Genomic DNA, 25,913 nt, shown 5'->3' with positions numbered 1-25,913 from the left:
GTCATTGGTCCCGACAAAGTACAGACGACATTGGATCATACTTGGCTCAGTTTAAAGTCTATCGCGATAAAAACATTATCATTTTTAAACAAATAATGTTCAATTATCGTTATCACTATGATGCAATCCTCACTCCCGTCATGACATGTCCAATGATCATTCTCCATTTTTTGTCCCGGCGAGATCGTCAGATCATAATACCCCTGCAATCAATCCCATTGAATTGCAAACCAGATAAATAAAAAAAATATTCGCAGAGGGGAACGAACTGTTACACCGACTCGAATCAGACGGCAGCAAAATAAGAAGCGAAATTCCGAAATGAAATGAAATTAAAATCATTCAAAACCAAAATCCTAGTTTCTAATCTGCGCAAGTGCACGGGGAAATACCCTCGATACGTAATTCCTCTCGACGAATGAGAATTCACCATTGTCGAGGCTCCTCGCACACCCATAACTCACACTCCTGCAGATTCTCGTGTACAGCCTCACAGAGCGGACGCATTTCATCCACAAATCGAGCTTCCACGGGCGAAAATAGAGTTGTAAAAAAATTGAAGCGATCGAGTTGAATCGACTGAACTCATTTGGTTTTCGCGTTTCAATGGTGAATTGATGGAATAAATTGAGTGCAATTATCGACGGGGAGTGCGTTGCTACAGCGTGCGTGTGTGTGTGTGTGGAATTCGCCAAATACTCGTCTAGTGATACGCAATCCCCCGAACACTTGCTGTGCATGTGTACAGGAAGCACGTGGTTGTGTACCGAGTAGAGGCCTCCGCGCAGCGTCAACGCGTCTTCAAAAAGTGGAGAATATCCGTCGAATCCAGACAGTGTCCCAGCCTCCGCGGACATCCACATTATGGCACACGAATAAATAACGATAATAGGGGCGAACATTCAGTGGGCAGTGACGCGCGCTCATGATATCCCACTGCACAACTTGATGATTCGTGAGTCAGACGGAATTCTTCTGAGAATTGAGTGAAAATACGGAGAGCCAGTGGTACGGGGGACTGCTCCGGAGAGCTGAAGGCATTGGGGAGCTTTTTCATCTTGAATTGTCACGTGGGTAGCCGAAAAAGAGCAGCTCAACGACTGCGCTCAGCGCATAACCTGCGATCCAGGGACATTTGTTTGTGAGTTTTTTTATTTATGGTTAAGGCGTCGTGGGACCGAAGTGCAAAGTAGGGAGTTGGAAAAATCGTTTAGGAAGTTGTGGAGATGTAGGACGTGGGGAATGATTTTTTCGTGTGATGGAAGGGATGAAGTTGAAACTAGCAAAGTATTCGTCAGCGGAAAATTCAATTTTGGGGGTATTTAAGTGTGGAGGAGTGAAATAGTAATGTGTAGGGGAGAGTGGGGTAAAACGGACACTTTAGACTTTTATTTTAATTAGGGGGGGTGGGGTAAAATGGACACTTTAGACTTTTTTAAAAATATTGATAACTCATAAATATATTCATCAATTGAGCTCAGGCTAGGGTCATCATAAGGGGGAAGAATTGTACTTTTTATTGAAAAAAAATTACTCCATTTCATCAACAGCTCATCGTGAGCCCCAGGGAATTCTAATGGATTGCTGTTGTTTCTATTAGTTTGTGGTCGATTTTATTGAAAAATTATACAGCTTGTCTGCGCCTTTTTTTTCGATGAAAATGTTTAATGCGAGTTTTTTATTTCTGTTGTGAGACATCGTGGGGCCGAAGTGCAAGGTGGGAATCCTGAAAAATGGTTAGGAAATTGTTGAGACGTATAACGTGAGGGAATGATTGTTTCGGTGAGATGTACGGTTTGAATTTGAGACGAAATGTTCGGATGCACTTTTATTACCTTGACATTATTATCTGGGTTTGGACTGGGGAATATTATTTTTCTCTACTGCAGTCATAAGGAGTTTTGTGGGTTTAGGAGCATTTCTGAACTCGTTAAAGAGAGGTTGCGGTGTCTCTAGGGGATCTGAACACGGGAGCAAGTGCGAAAAATATTATAGAAAAACCCAGGGAATTCTATTGTATTGCTATTGGAGTTTCTATTCGTTTTCGCTCGATTTTATTCAAAATTCTGCAACTTATCTGCACGGTTTTTTTTACTAGAAATGTTTAAACAAAATGGAAAAGATTCTATAGAAAAAATCAATAGAATTAGATTTATCTATGCACATATTGTATTGAGATATCTTCTACACTAATTCCTCGGCTCAAATTTAATTTTTTTTGTTTTTTCTTATTCTTTTATGGACAGGAAAGCACAATAGAGTGGAAAACCTTGGAAAACTCATGTCAAAAAATTGTTATATGAAATGTCTCGATAGAAAAAATTGTATAGAAATAAACCAGTTTCGATTAGATTCTATTTTCTATTGAAAACGTGCAGTAAAGCTGCGGAAGACTAATATAATTTCCAATATGAATTTAATAGAAATCCCATGGAATTTTCTAACGAATTCACCACGTTTGTCTACGAAATCTTACGCCAAGAAATTTTATATTTGTGCGAAAGATGAGGGCAATTGGTTCATATCAAGAAAACGAGTTTTCAAATCAATTCAGGCGAATTTTCCATTTCCATTTAAATATTTTATAATTGAGGCTAAAAAACCATTAAATGAATTAATTCAGTTCAACTTGGTATGAGAAATCGGTTTCTTATCATCAAGACATCATCCTCGCCATTAAGAGAAGCTCGAAATTTTTTGAAGAATTTTTTTTTTAGTGCAAGATATTTTGCTCTTGAAAATTTTCAAGCTACGAGTTTTTTCATATAAGTAAAAATGCACTGCTCAAAAAATTTTGTCGTCTTCAGTGTGTGGTGATCCTGCTTTTGATGACCCATAGCATCAATTCTCAAAAGGACTTTTTTTCTTTTCAATTCAATATTTTTGATTGTTACCCTTAATTTTGATGAGACGGAATGATTATTCAATCGACAACGTTTATGGGTCACATTCATTTTGCACAGTCCTTGCGGTGCGAGAGAATAATTATTTTTCTCCCCAACAGTCACCAGTACAATCTTGTGGATTTCTGGGCAATTGCTGGAAAGGTGTTCTGGTCTCTAAGGGAACTGAGCAGTGGAGGAATAACCTGTGTTACTGGTAAGTCAACATTCAAGGAATTTAATAACTACTGGAATCCATCTATTTCTAATGATCCACGAAATCAATCCACCAAACGATACTCTATTGCATTTCATGTTTTCCATTCAATATTTTTGATTGTTACACGTGTGAAAAAATTTAATAGAAAAACCTAGCAAATTCGCTAGAAAATTCCATTCGATTTCTATTGAAATTTCGATTAGTTTTTGGCGGATTCTATAGAAAAAAATCAGTAGAGTTCGAATTTTCTATACAAATTATCCTATTGCGATATTTTCTATAGAAATTTCTTGGCTCAAATTATCAATTTTTTTGTTTGTTTCTGCTAATGGAAGGAGAAGAAAAATTGAGCACAAAAAACTTGGAAAATTCATGTTGAGGAATTTCTATAGAAAGTATCTCAATAGAAAAAGTTGTATAAAAATCCCACTGATTTTATCTTTAAAATAAAATAAAATAAAATAAAATTCTTCAGTAGAATCGGCCAAAAACTAATACAATTTTCAACAGAACTTCAGTTGAAATCCAATAGAATTTTCTATCTAATTCACTCGGTATTTCCCTGAAAATTTTTCGTACCGATAACCCTTGTTACTCACCTGGTTTTTCAATTCCCATTTTGAATTCACTATTTAAAAAAATTAAACTATTATGCTCCACGTATATGACAAGTGATTATGCACAATCTTTAGACCGCAATTATGGTGGAGGGATTGTCCTATCATATTTTTCAGCAAATAATTTATTATCAGATATCTTTTCTCATCTTGGCTGTCTAACTGCGTGGGGTTAAATTCTATTTTGGTTACGACGTAACCACCTCGCGGTGGCTACGACTCGTAGGGCTTGACCCACTTCGCCAACGTCAGGGCTTGACAAGGATTCTCATTTTTTTTCTCTCATCCTGTGAATGTAGAAAGATATCCACTTAATTTTGAGCATTCTTGGACTATTGTGGCCAATGTCGGGATCAGACCGTCATATTAAGGTTGTTTCTCTATCATTGCAAAAATAGCGACAAAAATGGAGAACGTTATTCAGACATCGCCATAATCATAATTTTTAATTAGAGTTAAATTTTGAACAAGTCAATTGCCAATATTACTCATCAATTTTTTTATTATTATTAAATTAAACATCAATTTAAATACAGTAGAGGCTTCGTATAAGACACCTTAGGGACAGTAGGAGAGTGGAATTACGGGAACCCCTATGCCCCCACTACGCGCGTCCCTAGAGAGGAGAAAAATAGGGATCAGCGGGATTCCCCGTTGTATTACTTAGGCTCCAGCGTTACGGAATTCTCTCTAGACTAGACGGGCGCGTTTAGCGAGTTTCCGGCAACGTTGCGTAAAGGGCAACTTCATTCAACATGAGAACAAATAAGTCATCTGTTGGGAATAATTTGTGTTTTTTAATGAAATTTAAGTTGCTGGTTTGAAATTTTGTCGGAAGGATTGATACATTTTTTTCTACACTGTCACAAATTTTACACTGAATTTTTTGGTAACGGCCTAGGAATTTTCTAGCAAATAACATTTCCACTGGAATTACGAGGAATTTCGCCATTGAAAATTCATAATTTCATGGAAAAATCCGTGAGAACTGTAAATTTCAGTTTAATTATTCCGAAAAAATTAATGAAAAATCGGGGAAATTCAGAGAAATCTCTCCTTGAATTCCACATTCCTTTGAATTTTCAGAGAATTGCTCCAAAAATTTCTGAAATTCTGAGAATTTTAATGAACTTATCATAAAATTGAAGGGAATTTGGCAGTGAAACTTGCAATTCCATTGATTTGTGTCCCTTTAAATCGAATTCACTGTCTTTTTTCGGAAAATTCAGCCAATTTATTTTAACAGTACTAGTGAAGCGGAAAAACATTTTTACTTTTCCAAACACCAAGCGCGATGGGCAACCTTTAGAATAATTGTCGGGTATATCTCAATTTCCGAAAACTAAAACAGACTCGAATACAGAAACACTTAATATTCTCACAACTCATTTTTCCGCAGTACTGCATGGGTTTAGTGAGCCATCCTCAATCATTCAATCATTATTCTAGGGAAATGCGGAATGAAAACATCACGCGGAATGTAAACAATGGACGAAAATATTGTCGTGTTGATGATGACAGTAATTGATGACAAATTGGGGTCCCTGGGTCAATGAGTCGCGTGCTGCGTCAATCAGGAGTTATTCGGCGAGCGAAATCAAACATTGTAATATTCCGATCAATTTCTTTCTCCGTCTCTCTCCGAATTCATCATTAAATTACGTTGTTCTTTAAGGAATTTCCACAGTAAATTTTGGGACTATGGGGTGGAGGAATAGTACATTAGAGTACAAGGGCACAAATTTCGTTTTCAACGAATGTTTGTACAGACCTCGCCTTCGGCTCGACCTGTAAACTACACATTCGTTGAAAACGAAATTTATTACCGAGTGCTCTATAATATTTTATGTCTTCGCGCAGCCTGCTCAAAACTCGACTTATTGCACGGCGCGACATAAAATATCATAGGTTTCGACACTCCGCTGCATCCTTTGAAAAAAAAAATAATGAAATGATGAAAAGTTCGCGGGTGTATTGAAATTTCGTCGTTTGGGCTTCTTTGCACTTATTATTCATGATTAATCAAGTCCAAATAATTTTTATTCCGAAATATTATTTATCCGAATTTTTTAACAAATAAAAATTTTCATGAGAGATTTGACAAGCACGCATTTTTGTTCGACGCAGTTGGTATTCTTGCGTCCCGATAAAATCCTATACTGTACTATAGAATCTATAGTATATGCCTTGGTGGAGTTCACACGATGGCCTCTGCCGCGCGCACTCTAACCTCCCTCAACGTTGCCATGTTCAGCCATCAGTTTCCTCTAACGTAACTAAAATCCCGACGTTACATTTTCAATAATTACAAATAATCCCTGTGGTGACTGTTAATGAAATTGTGGGGATATATTCCTGAAATATATACGGTTCTATTCGCGAAGCGTTTGGATTTTTATTCCATTGTCGATTATTTTTTTGTGATTTTTGAAAAAGTGGCGCCATAAGACTCTGTTGATGACACATTTTTCATATTTTCTCCTCAACAATCTGCGTGGTTCAGGGTTTTGGGACTTCGGGAGGATATTTGTAATCATTCAAAGATTATATTCTCAAAATTCCAGCTCTGCAGTCCATTTCCTTCTACTTTCATATACTTACTGCGGAAGTTCCTTAAGGTGTATCCCTAGAAAATAGGGGTTTCTTACGATTGTCCCCATGTTTCTCAATCAATAACATATTAGGATAGAAAACCCCAGTAACTCATGAGAATGCAATAAATTAAGGATTGACTTAAGCAATTTTGGCGGGAGTTTTTCACAAGAGTAAAATTTTTTATGGTCAAATGCCATGAAACTTTGGCAAAACGTTATTTGAACCATTATAAGATGATCGATCTATCGCTTAGCTCTTTGTCATATTGTCGATATCAACTAAAACATAAAAAACCAAAAAAATCGATATTGACAATATAACGAAGAGCTGAGCGATAGATCGATCATTTTATAATAGTTCAAATAACGTTTTGCCAAAGTTTCATGGCATTTGACCATAAAAAAATTTACTCTTGTAAAAAAGATGCTTGCGTCAATCCTTAAGTGATTAAAATTTTTTTTGGAAATCCGTAGGGACTAACTTTTGAGTGCTATTGTCTTCGAATGTACCTTAATGTTATATCCGTTAAACTTGAGTACAAAATTTGTAGATCCGCAATTTTTTCATTAAAAACAGGGTAGTTGTTCTCAACTGGAATGTGCAACAGATCATTTCCCAGCAATAACTGACGCACATAATCCCCAACACCCCGGTACAAAGATCGACTCGGTAAAACACCATGGTGGAAGTGTCACGTAGGAGGGGTGAGTGGGATTAATAAACGAGCAAGCGGGAAAGTAATGCCAGTTGACCGTTGGTCTGCATGTAGAAACATCATTGGGTAATGTGGCTCAGTGTTTGAAATTATTCGCCCTCCCCTTCTTCACTTGTGCCTTCGCTCATTTCCGGTGTTCTAGGGCAGTGCTCATAGCAGATGCGATGAATTATAATTAAAATCACCGTACATCATCATCATCATAATTATCATCATCGTCATTATTTTTTCGGAATAATAAATTCATCGAATGAAGATCATCTCTGCGAGGCCGTTACGATTCACTTTTTTCAGTTTTGACCTTGAGACTATTAGGTCATCGCACTAAAAGGAAAAAAGACCGAATATGACGAAAATAATTTCTTGTGAAAAACGCTTGGGACGAGAATTTCGTAGAATGAAACAAGCAATGTACGAAATTCATGACCTGAACATGAACAGTCAAAGTAGCTCTACCCTTACGGCAAATTCAAAGATTATTGAAAACTGCAAAAAAAATTGCAGAAAACTCGATTAGATTCGGAATTCTAATTTTTTTTCTCAATTTAACTATCGTTTTGATTTTTCAAAGAAGAAATGTTCAAAAATCAGGATTTAACCCAGTGTCTTATGTGAAAATCAACATTTCCATTGTAATCAAAGATTAAAATCTGAATTTTTTTTTCATTAGATGTGAAAAAATCAAGAATTTTTTTGACGCCTCATAAAAAATAATCCATCGTTTTGCAAATCGATAATTTACCGAGACTGGCTAAACCTCTTTAACGATGAAGTGAGAATTTCCCGACTCAAGAAATAATTGTTTTCGTGTCATGAGATGAGAAAATAGTTAACTACTAAAAGCTTCGACGCAATGAATCACGAATCAGGGACTTTCGTATTTAATGAATACAGAAGTCATGCAAAGGAAAATCTCCAGACATTCTTGAAATTTCTTCATCGCTTGCTCTCAATTGCAATGAGTTTGAAAGAGAGCGATGAACCCATCTTCTTATTTTAAAAAGTTCTTATCGTTTCGAGAATATTATCTTCTTTCGAAAAAAAAACAATTTAATTGTCATGTATTATCTACTTTAGACCAAAGAACATTCCTGAAATATGACCGTCACTTACTCTCAATTAGAGATGTGAACATGAACGTCATACGAGAGTCATGTGACGTCCTATTTTTTTAATCATAATTTAAATAGCATCACATTATTTCCGCTATTTAGATGGGATATGGCGGTCACATAGAATCTATGTCACAAATAATGTCATTAAATCGAAAAGCTATCATGAAATATCGAATACATTGCTATAAATTCTTGTAATTGCAGTCACAATGTCTTCTGAATTTTCAATGTTGTGAGTTTGAATTCTATTTCACATGAAAACGTTCACTAAATTTCTCATTTATCTTGAAAATTCAAGAAAATTGGGTTTTTCATGTTGAAAGATCATTGATTTTTCAATGAAATTTTGAATGTTCCAACTCATCGTGAAAATTGAATATCGCATACAATTCAGTTTTCAGTAGATTGCAAATTCAGAGAAATTATTGTCTGAATTTTCAAAATTGTCAAGGTTTTTCAGTGCCCTATGGACCTGAGAATTGAGAATTACTTAAATATTCAAGAAATCAACTGATTCGTCAATGAAGAATTCTACAGAATTTCATGTAACTTCGTCGTTGTTAAAAATTTCAAGCGTGTTCACTTGAATGTCATGAATAAGTTTCTAACAGTGTAAGCTTGAAGGAAAGCAATAACCCCATCTCCTCATCTCAAACTTTTCCTATCGTTTCGAGAGTATAATGTTTTTTCGGAAAAAAAATAATTTTCCATTCAGCATTGTACTAAGTAGTTTATGCTGAAGAGCACCGATTTCTTGTCTGAAACCTATCGTGGATTGATCAACAATTTATGCAATTTTCTCAGCTCAAGAATGTCCGTAATATTGGGTAACATTTTCTTTTAGTGCGAAGAACGAAATTGCATTTTATAAATTTCCATTTGAAATCAAGGACTTAAAGTTGGCCAGAGGCTAAATTTTCCATCTTGTGACGTAACTTATCGCGTATGAACTGCAAAGTCTGTGAGCTGTTGGCGAAAAATACGAGAAAAAAGGATAAATTTCCCGCATTTGCAGTGAATTTTTACCAAAAATCGTTCAGTAAATTTGACTGACTTTTCCTTGCAAATTTCATTGATTTTTTTCTCTGTGTATGCATCATTATCAGGAGATACAAACAGTGGATTCGTGCTGTATCGGTGGGTCCAAAGTTCAGTGCCAAGACTTGACATACACTCATTGAACGCCACGTGCATCCGATCAACGCCAACATTCTCAGTCTCTATTATACTTATTTTCGAGTGATTTTCGTCATTCAATACTGTTCATCCAACGTGTGGATTCCTTTTGCTTACAAATTCATACCTGCTAACGGTGTAGATCACTTCTCCTTCGATGTGACTCAGCTTTACGATTCTCGTAGTAGATAATCTATTTTGATCAGACTTTCATGTGCGACAGTTGTGATTCTCGGTGGTTACATGGTATTATTATGTAAGGCCACATTATGTCAAAATGATTGGAATTCCGTGGATGGAACTGTGTCGGAAAATGATTGACATTCCATGAATAGTTGACTAATAATTTTCATGAAAGTAGCATTGAACTCGTTCTAGAGCGAAAAATCATGAAATTTCTCATTTTTTAGTAGCAGAAGACCGAGAACTCTCGTACTTAATTGAATTTTCAATGAGAACATGAATATTCAGTAACAAATTACGCTGAATTCTCAATTGATTGAGATTTTAGGATATATTTACCTGAATTTTTGTGACTTATAACAATTTTTATGGAATAATTGAAATGGAATTTATAGTTTGGATTGATTTCCTCATTAAATTGTAAATTCCCGGAGACAAAATTCCAGGAAGTTTCGTCAAAAATTGTTTACAATTCAATATAAATTTAATTTAGGGGGGAAAAATAATTAAAATTCAGATTTCACTGAAATTTCAATTAAATTCCAAATTTTTCAACAGCAGGAGAACGAGAATTATTCTTTACACGAATTTTCAGTGAAAATAAAAACATTTAGTACCAAGTTATGCTGAATTGTTTAATTAATTAAAAACTCTAGAATATACTTAAATTTCTGAATTTCGATGATTTGTATTAATTTCTATGGAATAATTGAACAGAAATTTATAATTTAAATTGATTTCTTCATTAAATTGTGAATTTTCGAAGACAAAATTCCTTGAATTTCTAGTGGAACTATCACTTGATTAAGATTTCCAAGAATTTCGTAAAAAAATTTTTAAAGTGGAGAAGAAATTTTCTGGGGAATGATATTGAATTTCATTCAATTTAAGGGAGAAAAATAATGAAATTTCTGAGTTCACGGAAAATTTAATCAAATTCCAAATTTTTGAGCTTCAAAAAACGAGAATACCCCAATTCACTTCAATTTTCAATCAAAACATGAATATATAGTACTAAATTACATTGTATTCCCTACTAGAACAGCAGATTTTTTCATCTTGAGAGTCACTAGATTTCCAGACACTTACTAAAGTTACATATAAATCGTCATTTTTGAGGGCTCAAATGTAGATCATTCCAAGTCTCAATACTTTTCAGAATTTTTCATTACTTTTCCAGACATTTTTTCCGTTCAATAAACGGAGTAAACATTCTCCCCAGATTTTCAGAATCAGAAAATCCTATTGGACTCAAATTCACAGTTTCCATCGATTATTCCATAAAATTCTGAATTTTCAATGCCGAAACTTCTTGAAATTTCTGTGAAACTATAGTGTGATGAAAATTTTCAAAAAGCATACCGACAATTTCAAACCACAATTTTTAACACTACGATCTTTCCATTTAAAAAATTATGATTTCTTCGATATAATTTGAGACTTCGCGAGTCATTTGAAATTGGCGTCAAAGGAATTCTTCATAATATCAAAGAATGTGCGTGTTTTGTTCTTTAGTTTGTCATCTACAATTAGAATTGTGTCGACTGGATTGAATACTGCACAGTCACAACACTCCGTCCTCGGTCTATGATGTAAATATAGACGTGTACTGGTCAAGAGAATCACAATGAACTTCTTAAGCGGTGCGAGATGTGCGACAAACGCGATACTGTTTCTATCATTTAAACTATCAAATGAAACTGTTATGCATGTTTCATCGGCGATTTTATATCTCATGATCCTCAATAATAGGATGTCCTTTTCCTTATAAAACGAAGAAAAAAAGAAAAATGAAATAGTATATTTTATCACGTGTGCGCAAAATCCCAGTTTTCATACATTGTGATGAAACATAGGGTTCGACACTCGTGGGAAAAGCGTTTTTTGATGCATGGGAGAGTAGAACTTGCCTTCGGCGAGCGCTACACGTCTCCCACGGGTNGCACCGAGCGTCTCATTTACCCTCCTTGGAGCACCGATTATTCAAGTGCCGCGGTAAACTCTCTTTACCCCCTCTCGACAGAGCCCGAGTAAGCGCCGTTTATCGGGCCGAGTGACGAAAAACACTTTCTCGTCACCCTGTCCATAAAACGTTGTTTTACGGACAAGGTGATAAATAGTACATTTCGACACTAGGCCGTGAGGAACTTTTCTGGCGAATATGAGATTACAGGACGAGCCGAAGGCGAGTTCTGTAATCATATGAAGTAAAAAAGTTCCCACGGTCGCGTGTCGAACAATAATTTTTGTCATTAGGCCCGAAAACCGCGATTTAACCGAGCGAAGCGAGGTTAAAATCGCGGTTTATCGGCCCTAGTGGCGAAAAAGTGTTTTTGGCCCAAAAGTTTTTCCGCAATCGTAACTCGCCTTCGGCTTGTGCTATGAACCTCCCACGAGCAAAAAAACCCTTTTCCCACGAGTATCGAACGATATTTTTCATCACAATGTGTGGAGAAGGGACGAAGCGTGCCTAAAAAGTTACTTTTTTGCACAGCGTGATGAAAAAAAAATATATTTCGTCACGATGCGTGGAAAGTGGCACTTTGCGGACGCGGAGCGTGTGTAAAATTTCACTTTACGCACAAGAGACGAAAAAAATACTATTCTCCTTGATTCTCGGTAGACTGAGATGAAAAAAACACTTGAGAAAGAGTTTAATCCTTTGTTCCGATAAATAATGTTTCTTCCAATGACAAATACTTGATTCCGCAATTGAGAGGTGAAGCGCATTGCGCGTGCTTTTATCTCAGAGCGAAGGCCATCAGTCGATGGATACCGGGATCATTTATATTTTTTCTTGCAGAGGGAATCAAGAAACCCTTGGTGGGCAAGTGAAAAAAAAACAACAGAGGTCACCAGCGATATAGACAAAGAAAAAAAATTTTTTTTGAAAAGGAAAGGTTAAGTAAACCTGATCACCATGATTGTGGAAGACAAACTGTGAGTCGCATCGTGTGTCATACCATTTTACTGTAGAATTTTGAGAGTTTTAGATTTATGAGCAATATGTTTTAAAGCATGATTCAAGTGTAGTTCGCTTTGCACGATTTTATGGAAAGAAATTAAATCTCCTACGCTCTTGCACAGATAAACACAATTGCCAATTTGAGAATATTATTTTTGAGTGATGACCCATATTTCTAGTTTGAAAATATTATTCTCTCTGGAGCTGGCAAGTTTAACACATGCTATTTGTATGAATAATACGCTAGCTGTCTACCACCGATTGCGCCACCTGTGGCGGAAAATGACAAATTGTAGGTAGAAAAAACAAATGATTTGAACTTTTTTTTAACCCCTCAAGTACGGCGTTCATATGCCATGTGGATCTAAGCGAAAATGCATGACTCTTTTCGAAATTATGACAGATAATGAAATTAAACTGACTCAATTTGATTCGATTTGATTTGAAAGCATTTATTTGTTTCCAGGGGTGAACACCCCCTAGGAATCCCCTAGGAAATATGATAACACCCTCTAGGAGATATGAACGGGGAAAGAGAATAATCGATTAATTTTCAATAATCATATGAGGTCAACCTAAATTGTAATCATTCATTACAATTTTAGCTAGTTCGAAATCCATTAGAGAGAGCTTTCATTATGTACATGTGAGTTCCATAATTCTTCATCCATTAGAAGTTATCGAATCTCAGTGAATATTGAGCCCTCATTAGACTTGGAAACAGAAGGACCCCGTACGTGAGGGGTTAAATCACTAGCGAAGCGACAAAATTGTTCAAGTCGATTTGGCCCTTAGACTTAGCTGAGTTTTCGAGGAATATCTCCGAATCTAAGGGAGATAACAAAATTATCGTAATCACCTTTTTTGTAGCTCTAAATTCGCTCTACAAAGAAGGTTATGACAAACATTTTGCTATCTCCCTTAAATTTCGAGATATTTATTGAAAACTGGCCAATAGCTGAAATCTACTTGAACCGTTTTACCGCTTCACTACTGAAATCTCCATCTGCCCCTGAATGTCATAACCATATTTGAATTTAATCGAACCGTACTGCAGAATTCATGCAGACTCAAATCCACATCAAATTATAAAACATTTTTCGATATTAATCTCAGTATTTTATTTTTAAAGTGCACTTACCCTTGATATTTCGAGGAATGCAATGTTTACTGTTTTTTGCAAAAAAGTCTTCACAAATTGCCATGTACCATTTTTTTATTCTAACGATGTTAAACGGGTGAGTCAACTGGGTACGTCGATACATTTTCTACGTCGAGGGATGTCGGTCAACTCGGTTGATTGTCAATACAAAAACACGTGACATCAAATACAAGTGCCGTGATCGTGCAAAGTTTCACTTCTTAATCTCATTAAATTTTACTTTCCATCTGCCGACAAAGTTCAATGTTCAACAAACATAAAATATGCGCGCATAAAAAAAAGAAATACTCCTTCGTCCCGTGTTTCAAAGGTCATGTGAACGAGTTATGGAAACCTTCAATAATTACTGGAGTTTTATTATCAGAGATCCTTGATAGTGATTATTTGAAGATCGACCTGCAAGTGATGATCAGCACAGGGCGTCAAAGTCCGCCGATGGAATCGTTAGACATTGACCGCAACTGAATGATTACTTTGTCTCTGAATGATAAGTCTGAGGGTTGAATAATTATAACTGCCATTGTAATTGATGATTATTTTTTAAACTAAAAAAAAAAAAGAAGCAGAAACTTTTCTCAAGCTATCTGACATGCGTGAAGAAAATTGTTCATTAATAATTATCGAGTATGAGATTAGCAAAATTGGCATTTCTTATTTCATGAATTTCTGTAATTATTCTCGGTATGAATACTCCTAAATGGAATAATCTCATTGGAATAACGACAGTTTGCTTCTGAATGGGTTCTCTGTTTTGAAATTCTTATTTCATTCTTCTCTTGTGCTATTTTTTCACGTCATCAAAGCGTTGCGTATTATTTCGTTCTGTCAAATAATTCTACATTCAGACCCTCTCAAGACTCGAATTTGTTTTCAGTCCGGGTTTAATCAAGGTTCAATCAAGGTTTAGTCAGCGTATAGCCGGGATTTAATCAGGGTTTATTCAGGATTTAGCCACAGTTTAACCCAGGTTCTGTCAGAAGTTAGTTGGGACCATGAAGTAATATGAATAAGTATTCAACATAATAGACTGGTGACTGAGTTTAATAGAGATAGAGATTTTGATATAAAAAGCTCATGACGGTATTGTGCAAATTGATAAGCAATGATGCTGTTCTCAGCATTTTTCAACTTGATTAAGAAGGCATTGAAATATACTTTTCAAGCCCTGATTTAAGTGCTATTACTGATGATTATTTCAGTAATCATGAAAAAACCGATTTTTTCTTTCAAATCGCATAAACAATGTGCTGTAACTCAACAACGAATTGTGCGACCCACATCATATTCTGATAGAATCAAGAGGGTATTGTTATCAATTTTTTGAGCCGTGACTAATTCCATTTTGATGACTATTTTTTGAGTGATCGTTGAAAAATTGATTTTTTGGAAAAATATCAATTTTTTCGAATCTGTATGAAAAATTAAATTCTTACACGTATGAAGAAATCCTATAGGATATAGTATGGGAAGTCTTACAAACTATTTTTTCGTACAAATAGGAAGCTGTTCTAATTTTCCCCAGGATTTCCTAATAGTTGATGAAATAAATTGAATTATGATTTTTTTTGTAATGAGTAATAGTACGAAATGTATTATTCATTGCGATACTAATGAGAAATGAACATGAAAAAAGAAACAAATTATTTTTTAATCAAAAATGGCACAAAATTTATTTTCATTATTATATCAATGGAAAATGAAAAACAAAAAATTTCTATTTCTGTCGTGGTGAAGGATGAAACCAAATTGATTTTCCATTATCGTAGTAATGGATAATAGAAAACCAAAAATTCCAAGTTTAGCCGTGAATAATAAAGTCAAATTACTTTTTCAGTATTCTAGAAGTGGATAATGGAAAATTTAAAAATCCCGTGCCTTTCGTCGTGAATAATAAAAAATCCATCTTCTCCCTCAACCCTTCGATAAAATGTTAATAAAATAATTCTATTTATACATACTTGAATGAATTTGAAACATCACATTTGGAGAAACCATCAGAAAGCTCACTTTCAGGGAAATTCATGAAAAATTCGAAATTTTCAACAATCATCATAAAAATCAAATCAACCTATATAGCTATCGTAATCATCTTTTAACTTCTACTTAATGGCATCAAAACAGACATTTTAAGCTACGATTGAATTCATTTGAAGCATGATATTTTGACAATTTTCAAATAAATCAAAATAACGATTATTGCTGTCGCCTTCATCTTCGAACTCGGTCAAAAGGACATCCAAACAAATTTTTCAAGCCATCGTTCAATCAATCCAGAACATTTTTTGACTTATCGTGGGACAACCGATTTTCGAAAAAATTCGAAAATTAAAAGAACTAATCGATGAATTAAATTTTAATTAATGGCGACGGATAGGGCTCAGTAGATCCTACATTTGAAAGATAAAGTTTCAATTCCATCCATTCATTAGCGAACAATTGAAGAAACACACAAATTGCATTTTTGGTCTTTTTGGATCCTACTGGATCGATATAACACAAAAAATTCAAAACGTAAATTTAAACGATTGCAAAGTTTCCATTCGCACACCATGAATTCCTCAATACTCATTCATAATATCATGAAAAATATTCACACGTTATAACATTGATGAAAATAATATTTGTGCCAATTTCACTGTATTCCTGAAAAGAAAATTATGAAATTCGATTGATCCCTCAAACTTTGAGAAAAAAAAATAGAAAAAAGACCACATACATACATACATACAGACGTCAACTAAAAATCGCACAAAAAATTGGAAACTGAAATTTGAGCGATTAAAAAGCTTCCATTCGAACGCAAAATTACGAAAATAAAATGTTTTGCTAAAAAATAACATTTTGAATTAATTCAAAATCATAATAAATAAATGAGATTAGAAAATGCAATTATCTGCACGTTTTTTCCTTGCAACAAGAAGATAATATATTGTCTTGTATTGTATTGTGAATAATGTATCGGTAAAAATAATTTTCCCCTCAGCCCAATACAAGACAATACGATACATACGCATTGTATCTGTATATCCTCGAAATTGCTGCAAGATCAAACTGGACCAAAGTCCGCGTACGATAACGAGCTACGATTATTTTCCCTCATACGATCTCACCTATGCCTAGTTGACCACTAGATACGAAAATCAGTCACCGCATTGACCGCGGCCGTGAGAGGATCGCCATTCAATTCCTAAAGCGTTTTACATGGCAACGATCTGAGAACAACACGTGTTGCGAATACCGAAGAAGTTTATACTGTTATTTTCTCTCCCTGATACCTTGACATCATGTCTGATCAAGTTTGTACGGTGGAACTAACGCCTAAAGTGAAACGTCGCAGGTAATAAAACAAAGCGCTGAAGAGAGAATCATTCACTGTACGTTGAACTGGACCATTCTTGGTAATGTGGGTCACTTACTCCTGTCATTTACTGTTTTAACTCTGTGCAAAAAGCTTTGGCATTTAAAATTTCTGCAACCTCCTGAAGCTGACGGAAAAAATTAATTTTATCAAGGGAATTTCATTTGAACCAACTATCATTTGTTGTTAATTTTCAAATAAACGTGATCTCATAGTGAATACCAGTTATCTCTTCTTGAGATCCATTTGATTGGGAGAAATTGAACTTCTCTAGAATTGAAGTTCCTTTCATTTGTCGCAATAATGAGAGTATTTGATTTCTTTCTAGTTAAAAGTTTGCTAACTCCAGAAATTCGTTGGTTTCCTCTAAAATCAAAATTATTCTCATGACTAAATACGTTGTTATCTCAACCAACACGATCATACGTTGTTCCAAGTAAATTATAATTGAAGTGAGCAGTTCGTATGTCGAATCAGGATGAATATTGTTACGCGGAAAAAGCTTTGAGATTGTAGTAAGATGTCGTTGAGTTGAAAGAAGTTTATATTTCTTGACTAAAAAAATCGCATAAGTTTACAATAACAGAATCACAGATTACGGCAATTCAACACAAACTTGGATATCACAAATTTCGTTCAATGTGATGTACGGAAAGCTCAATTTAAACATCGGCTTCATTCGAGAAAACAACATTCAATTCATTCCTCAATGTAATCATCTCCTAGGTCCGAATTTTTGATCAATTCATGAAAGTAGAAAATTGCTCGACTGGAGATTATATTAGGTTAAAAAAAATAGAACTTTTCCATTTTTGTGGTGAATACATGTGACTCGACGCCAAGGACTGGTTTATTTGATTCAAGTAAATGTATCTCAAGAAGAAATAATTGGCATTCACCGTAAGATCTTGTTTATTTGAAATTGGTTCAAGTATATAATACTTGTTCCAAGAAAGAAACATCTCAAAATAATTTTTTCCGTCAGCGTAGTTGAATGCTCTTGAGAACAACTGCTGCTAATTCTGCTTCAGTAGAAACTTGTAATTAGCAATTGGCCACTTTGCACTATTTCGAACTACCACACATGCTAATTATACCTAACGGCTCCTTCTGACTTGTCTGCCAACTGAGATCTTCCTTAAAATCTTGTACACGAGTTGCATTTACCAGAGAATTCAGGAACACTTGCTTTTGAAAATACTTCAGTTGCTATCTTTATTTATCCAATGCTGATAAATTCCTGACTAAAGCTGTGAGATTGTATAATCCATGTCTGCTGCACGGAGTTACATAAGTCGATAACAACGCATTGAAATGCTCAACAGTCTGATTGCTATAATTAATATGAAGTGTTAATAAGAATCGCAGAACATTATTTTTGCTTCTCAATAGATATCCATTCGCTGTAATTGTAATACTGAATAAAAATTATTGGAATTTATTGGAATATTGGAATTTCATTGGGAGAGTCCAAACTCTTGACAGATCATCAAAACATTTTGATAAATTCTGCCTCTTTAATTCACTCATTCATGATTAGAGTAATGTCAACATTAGATTAAGCCTTTGAAGGGCTCAATGTATCATTTCAAGATTTTTAATAATACAAATCTTGAATATTAATAATATTTTTATTTATATATTTTTATCTATCAACTCTTGGATATTATTAATATTATTTTTGTTTCTCATAACTTATCCATTCGCTGTAATTATAATACTGAGTAAAAATTCGTGCCAGCTCATTAGGAGAGTTCAAACTCTTGACAGCTACTCACTACATTTGATAATTTCAGATTCTTCATTTTTTTTGCTGCAATTATGCATGATTAGAGTAGTGTTAATGTTAGATGCAAAACTCGTTAATTATGTTGTTTGCTATTTAGAACAATAGTTTAAATTTATCATTCAACAATAAATAAATAACATCGATAAATAAAATACTCAACACCATTAAAATTATTTCTGTTCCCTATTAATCTTCAGATCGCTGTGATTATAATACTGAATAAACATTAGTGGAATCTTATTGAAAGATAAGACTCACAACATTTCAATAATTTCAGATTCTTTAATTTATTTGCTGCAATTATGCATGATTAGAGTAGTGTGAATTTTGGATTCAAAACTTGTTGATTATGTAGTAGGGACTACTTTAAAGCAATATTTTCAATTCTCCACTCAACAGTAGATAAATAAGATCGACGAATACAATACAACACCATTATCATTATTTTTGTTCCCTGTTAATCATCAATTCGCTGTGATTATAATACTGAATAAAAATGAATGGAATCTCATTGGGAGAGTCAAAACTCCTGACCCCTAATCACATCATTTTAATAAATTCAGCCCCTTAAATTCCTTCTCAGTAATTACGCATGATTAGAGTAATCGCAATGTTAGATGTTAAACTCGTTGATTATGCAGTCGCTATTTAAATCAATAGTTTCAATTCTCCATTCAACAGTAGATAAATAACATCGACGAATAAAATACTCAACACTATTAACATTATTTTTGTTCCCTATTAATCATCAATTCGCTGTGATTATAATACTGAATAAAAATGAATGGAATCTCATTGGGAGAGTCAAATCTCCTGACCCCTAATCACATCATTTTAGTAAATTCAGCCCCTTAAATTCCTTCTCAGTAATTCCGCATGATTCGAGTAATCGCAATGTTAGATAATAAACTCCAGCTGCTATTTAAATCAATAGTTTCAATTCTCCATTCAACAGTAGATAAATAACATCGACGAATAAAATACTCAACACCATTAACATTATTTTTGCTCCCTATTATTAATCATCAATTCGCTGTGATTACATACTGAACAAAAGCTAATGACTTCTCACTGGGAGAGTCCAAACTCTTGACAGCTACTCACAACATTTTGATAATTTCCGATTCTTCCCCTCGCCGCAATTACGCATGATACAGTAATGTCAATGATAAATCATAAACTCGTTGATTATGTAGCTTGCTATTTGGGACGACACTTTCAATTATTCTCTGGTCGCCATTCAGCACTCGATAAATAACGTTGATACTGTCCACAGTGAGATGGAGAGTTTTTGGGTGAGCGGAGCAATCACAGCGATAAAGGCACTGTCTTACGTCTACGATCTCCTAACATTTCCCGTGTATTTAATTCTCCAACGTCCCTGGGAAAAGAGGAAATTGTCGAGACGAGTCAAGGCCAAACCAATCGCTAAGGACGACAACTCAATAACATACAGAAATATTGATGATCCTGGACCAATACACGTTAAACTTCAGCGACAAAGTGTGGATACACTTGAGAAAGTATTGCGTTATGCCGCTGAAACACACGGAGGCAAAAAATGCCTGGGGACGAGGCAAATACTCGCGGAGGAGAACGAAGTCCAGCCCAATGGCCGAGTGTTTAAAAAGGTCAGTAATAAGGAAAAAACAAGCGGGGGGTTAAGTCTGTCTGTCGGAAGGCATGTGACCGTCACTTGATGCGTTATTTGTCTTTTGCTTCGGAATGGAAGCCCTGTTGTTGACCGATTTTTCGATTTTCTAATTTTGATTGCAAATGGTCTAGAATGTTATGAAACGTGAAGAAATGATGTTTTTAGGGCCATGTCTGTGTGCACGTATCCGACAACTTGGGTTTTTGGTGATTAATTTTTAGAAAATTGAACTTAAATACGGGGAAATTTGTAGATAAAAATCGGAAATTTTGGATCATTGTAGCTATTATTGAACTCAACTTTGGCGCGCTGTTGCAGCCGGATCGGTCCAGTAGTTCTTGAGATATAATGCTCACTTCAATTATAATTTACTTGAAACAACGTATGATCGTGTTGATTGCGATAACAACGTATTTAGCCGTGAGAATAATTTTGATTTTTGATTAAACCAACGAATTTGGATAGGGGTCATTTGGTCCAAAAACAATTCGTCCAAAATCACTAGGTCTAAAAATCATTTCGTCCAATTCGGCCCAGATTAAACGGCATAAACACACCATAAACACAGGTAAATACAAACACAAACCCGCGAAACTCAAAACCAATGAAATGTCATTGTTAAAAAAGAGTATTTTCAAAATTTTAAATGTTCCAAATGCTGCAATTTTCGTTTTTGTTTCTTTTTTTTCCCTTAAAATTGTATGCCAGAAATGTCATTGTTAAAAAAGAGTGTTTTCCAAATTTTAAATGTTCCAAATGTCTACCATTAAAATTGTTTCAATTACTTGAAATGTTGAAAAAAAATCCCTACATAATTTCCCATTTCCCAAAATAATCCGCATTTTTTTGGACCAAAATTACATTGGACAAAGAAAATATTGGACTAAAGAATGATTGGACGAAATAAAATTGGACCAAAAACTTCATTGGACGAACTGACGTTGGACGAAAAGAGATTGGACCAAAAGATTTTGGACCAAACGTACCGGAGCCACGAATTTCTGGAGTTGGCAAACTTTTGGCTAGAAAGAAATCAAATACCCTCATTACTGCGACAAATAAAAGGAACTTCAATTCTAAAGAAGTTCAATTTCTCCCAATCAAATGCATCTCAAGAAGAGATGACCGAGATTCACTACGAAATCATATTTATTTGAAAATTAACAACAAAATGATAGTTGCTTCAAATAAAATTCTCTGGATAAAATAAATTTTTCTGTCAGTGCATTCAGAAGCAAAACACCCAATCAATACCAAGGAAAAAACAGTTTTCCTTACGAAGTCATTGAGATTCACTACCAAGGCCGTAATAATTGATTTGTTTATGTTCTGCAGTACAAGATGGGCGAGTACAAGTGGAAAAGTTACACAGAAGTCGAGCGATTGGCTGCATCGTTCGGCCGTGGTCTCCGTGAGCTCGGTATGACAAAGCGCAAGAACATCGTAATATTTGCCGAGACAAGGGCAGAATGGATGATTGCAGCGCATGCATGCTTCAAGCAGGATCTGTCTGTTGTAACAATTTACGCAACTCTCGGTGATGAAGCCATTGCCCACGGAATCAACGAAACTGAAGTTGACACTGTAATAACGAGCCACGAGTTGCTGTCAAAATTCAAGAGGCTTCTGTCATTGGCACCAGCAGTGAAGAATATCATCTACATGGAGGATCAGTTGGTGCCTTCTGAGACCGTTGGATTTAAAGAGGGCGTCAGTCTCATTCCATTCTCAGACGTCATCAAGAGGGGAAACACGTCGGCTCTGGAGTCTGTTCCCCCCAAGGCCGAGGATATTGCCATTATTATGTACACGTCTGGCTCCACTGGAATTCCAAAGGGCGTTCTTCTGTCGCACAAGAACATGTTGTCAACTCTGAAAGCCTTCTGCAGCAGCATAACAACCCTCGAGGACGATATATTCTTTGGATTTTTACCTCTTGCACATGTCTTTGAATTATTGGCTGAGAGTGTCGCTATTCTTGCTGGAATTCCCATTGGCTACAGTTCACCACTCACCATGATTGATTCAAGCAGTAAAATAATGAGGGGATGCAAAGGCGATGCTGCCGTGCTCAAGCCAACTTGCATGACTGCTGTTCCCCTCATTCTGGACAGAATTTCCAAGGGGATCAACGAGAAAGTCAAGAAATCGGGAGCACTGAGCCAAGCAATATTCAATTTTGCTTATCAGTACAAACTCAAGTGGACGAAGAGGGGGTACAGCACACCACTCTTCGATCGTTTCATTTTTGGCTCGGCTAAACAAGTACTTGGGGGGAAAATTCGGCTTATTCTCTCTGGGGGCGCTCCACTCACTCCTGAGACTCACACTCAGGTGAAAATTTGCCTCTGTGTGACTCTTACTCAGGGATATGGACTGACTGAAACGTGCTCATCAGCAACTGTTATGGATTATTACGACAGAAGTACGGGGAGAGTTGGTGCACCTGTTATTGGCTGTGACATCAGATTGGAGAATTGGGAGGAAGCCAGTTACAGGGTCACTGACAGCCCCTATCCCAGGGGGGAGATCATCATTGGTGGGGAAAATGTGTCGCAGGGGTACTACAAGATTCCGGAGAAGACTCAGGAAGATTTTTTCTTCAAGGATGGAAAACAGTGGTTCAGGTCTGGGGACATTGGGGAGGTACATCCTGATGGCTGCATCAAAATTATTGGTGAGAGTTTATTCTTTGTAATTCTGGGGTTTTTTTGTCGTCTTTAAGGCGTTTCCTCGTCAAATCAAGGTTGAACTTCCCTACTAATCTGGAATTAATAACAAAAAACCGAATATGCACTTTTTTGTTTTAATTCAATTAATCCATTCGGAAACAAATTGCCAATTTATTAGCAAAAAAACTATACTCGATTTACATCTGTGTCATGGGCCACTTGTTTTCATTATTTTTACTTTTTAACCGAAACACCTTAAATTCAAGTTTTGGATTTTTTTGATTTTTTTCAACCCACTGTAATCCAAAAAGTCTGAAAATTTGTATGTGACAGAGCTTTTCTTTCACTGTTCGCTAATGAGTCGATGCCATTTAATCCTTTTTTGCAAATGTGGGTATTGTTGAGCCCTATCGATCGCCGTTAATTAAAATTTAATTAATGACTAAAAACAGGTGGGAAATTGCTGAATATCTCCGAATCTAATGGAGATAGCAAAATATTCGTAAAGACCTTTTTTGTGGCTCTCAATTCGCTCTGCAAAAAATATATTCACAAAAATTCTTCTATCTGCCTTAGATTACGAGATAGTCATTGAAAATTCATCAATAGTCAAAGTCGATTTGAACCGTTTTACCATTTGGCCCCTGAATTTCTTGAATAATGGCTTAAAAATTGTTTCCATGTCCCTTTGAGCGATTTTGAAGATGACGTTTTCTTTTTTCAGATCGTAAAAAAGACTTGGTGAAGCTCCAGCTTGGCGAGTATGTTTCTCTTGGCAAGGTTGAAGCTGAATTAAAAACCTGTCCACTGGTTGAAAATATTTGTGTATACGGTGATGCGCATAAAGCGTACACAGTGGCACTTGTAGTGCCAAATCCTCGACTTCTCGATGAGATTGCTATTAACCTTGGCATTACCAATGCCAGTCTCGAGGAGCTCTGTGAAAATCCTGTGATTGAGAAAGCTGTGTTGCAAGAGTTAATCGAGCAGTCTAAGAAATGTGAGTTCAGACCACTGAATTTAATCTTATTATTCTCAGGGGAGAATAAAAGAAAAAAAACGACTATTTGCCGCAATTCAATTTGATTTATATTCAGAATAAGTTGAATAACAAGAAATTAAAAAATGTATCTGATTTACGGTGACAAATGGCGGCCTGTCACCCAATATCATGCAGGGGGAAGACTGATTTCGTAAATCTTTTCCCACACTGCACAGAGACATTTATTACGGAAAAGGCTCTTTGAAAAAAGTTGTAATATTTTGGAGAATTTTTTAATCACACTTTTATCACATAAAAATGGCAGATGACTACATACCACTGTTTTAAAACTTGAGATACCTAGCTGTCACTTCCCATGAGGAGTTAGTGTTTTGTTATCCACCATGGAAAATGACAGCTAATAGATAATTTGCCACAGCAAATCAGATGTTTGTAATTTCCACTTTTTTCAACTCATTCTGAATCTCAATTAAAAGCGCTCTTTGAAAAAGTTCAGAATTTTTTCTTTTTTTTTATCATTCTATCATAATTTTTGGGAATTTCTACTCATGATGCACCACTCAATTGACAATTTTGGATTATGAAAGATAAAAAAATCCTGATAACATTCGAAAGATAGTACACTCGGGCCTTAATCAAGAAAAATAAAAGGATCATATTGTTACGCTTCAATTTTCATTTGCAGCCCAACTACAGAGGTTCGAGATCCCGGGGGCTGTGAAACTGTGCGCAGAGCAGTGGTCGCCAGACATGGGTCTCGTCACAGCAGCCTTCAAACTGAAGAGAAAAGCAGTGCAAGAACGCTATCAACACGAGATCAATAGAATGTACGCATCGTGATGTTCAGCCAAATGCCCCAAGTGCAGGACTAAAGCCTGGAACGACAACAAAAGAAAATCTTAAGATCGAATTCGTCATACGCAATAACCCCTCTCCCTTCCCCAACAAGCAGTAACAATGAGTATTGATGGTAAAACGGAAGCTCAGATTATTTGCGGTGAGTTTATGTAACTGTTGTGAATAGAATTGAAACACCAGTTCAAAACTGCGATCAAGCATCAAACACGAGAAAATTTCATAGAGAAACCTAGTGAATTGTATAGAAAAATCCAACGGATTTTTATTGAATTTGTACTGAAAATTGCTGGAGTTTTGCTAGGCGTTTTTTAGTAGAAAATATTCTGTAGAAAAAATTGGTATTTCATCTTTCGATACAACTTTTTCCATTGAGACATTTTTTGTAGGAATTCCTCGACTCGAGTTTTCCTATTTTTCTTCTATTTTCATTTTTTTAAATCAAACAAAAAATTGAAAATTTGAACCGAGGTATTTCTATAGAAAATATCTCAATAGAATAAATTGTATCGAAAAATTCAATTCTATTGAACTTCTATTGGATTTTCCTTCAGCTTTACTACGTCTTTTAATAATAAAAAATATCCACTAGAAACTTTTCTATCGAAAAAATCCCAATTTGATTTTTCTATACAACTTTTTCCATTGAGATATTTTCTTTAGGAATTCCTGGACATGAGTTTTCCCATTTTTTCCGCTCCAATTTCTTCTATTTTTATTTTCAAAAAGTAATCAAATGAATTTAGAAAATCGGAGTCGATGAATTTCTGTAGAAAATATTTCAATTGAATAAGTTATATCGAAAAATAAAATTCTATTGGAATTTACTGCAGTTTTGCTACGCGTTTGTTGACAAAAAATATCCAGTAGAAATTATTTCTATAGAAAAAATCAGAATTTTATTTTTCTGTACAACTTTTTCCATTCAAAAATCGAATTTATAATTTTTGTG

At 35.3% G+C, this 25,913-nt stretch overlaps 1 protein-coding gene across 4 annotated transcripts; it reads left to right on the top strand.

Annotated features, from left to right (window-relative positions):
- The first annotated feature begins 493 nt into the window (after positions 1 to 493).
- Positions 494 to 25,386, top strand: LOC107045936 (long-chain-fatty-acid--CoA ligase 4). 4 transcript variants are annotated; one of them, XM_015268350.1, is made up of 7 exons: positions 494 to 1,141; positions 3,005 to 3,099; positions 12,307 to 12,443; positions 20,054 to 20,408; positions 21,767 to 23,108; positions 23,828 to 24,103; positions 24,792 to 25,386. In XM_015268350.1, exons 3-7 carry the CDS (start codon positions 12,424 to 12,426, stop codon positions 24,944 to 24,946), a joined length of 2,148 nt encoding a protein of 715 aa, XP_015123836.1. In that variant the 5' UTR covers positions 494 to 1,141; positions 3,005 to 3,099; positions 12,307 to 12,423; the 3' UTR covers positions 24,947 to 25,386. The 4 variants fall into 4 exon arrangements, with proteins under 4 accessions (XP_015123836.1, XP_015123838.1, XP_015123837.1 ...); XM_015268352.1 differs by lacking the exon at positions 12,307 to 12,443; XM_015268351.1 differs by lacking the exons at positions 494 to 1,141; positions 3,005 to 3,099 and adding an exon at positions 7,051 to 7,095.
- Positions 25,387 to 25,913: the final 527 nt, after the last annotated feature.

The sequence above is a fragment of the Diachasma alloeum genome, unplaced genomic scaffold (assembly GCF_001412515.2).
Source record: "Diachasma alloeum isolate Michigan unplaced genomic scaffold, Dall2.0 Dall_scaffold_01136, whole genome shotgun sequence".
Lineage (NCBI taxonomy): Eukaryota > Metazoa > Arthropoda > Insecta > Hymenoptera > Braconidae > Diachasma > Diachasma alloeum.
This window is presented reverse-complemented; position numbering and strand designations above follow the sequence as displayed.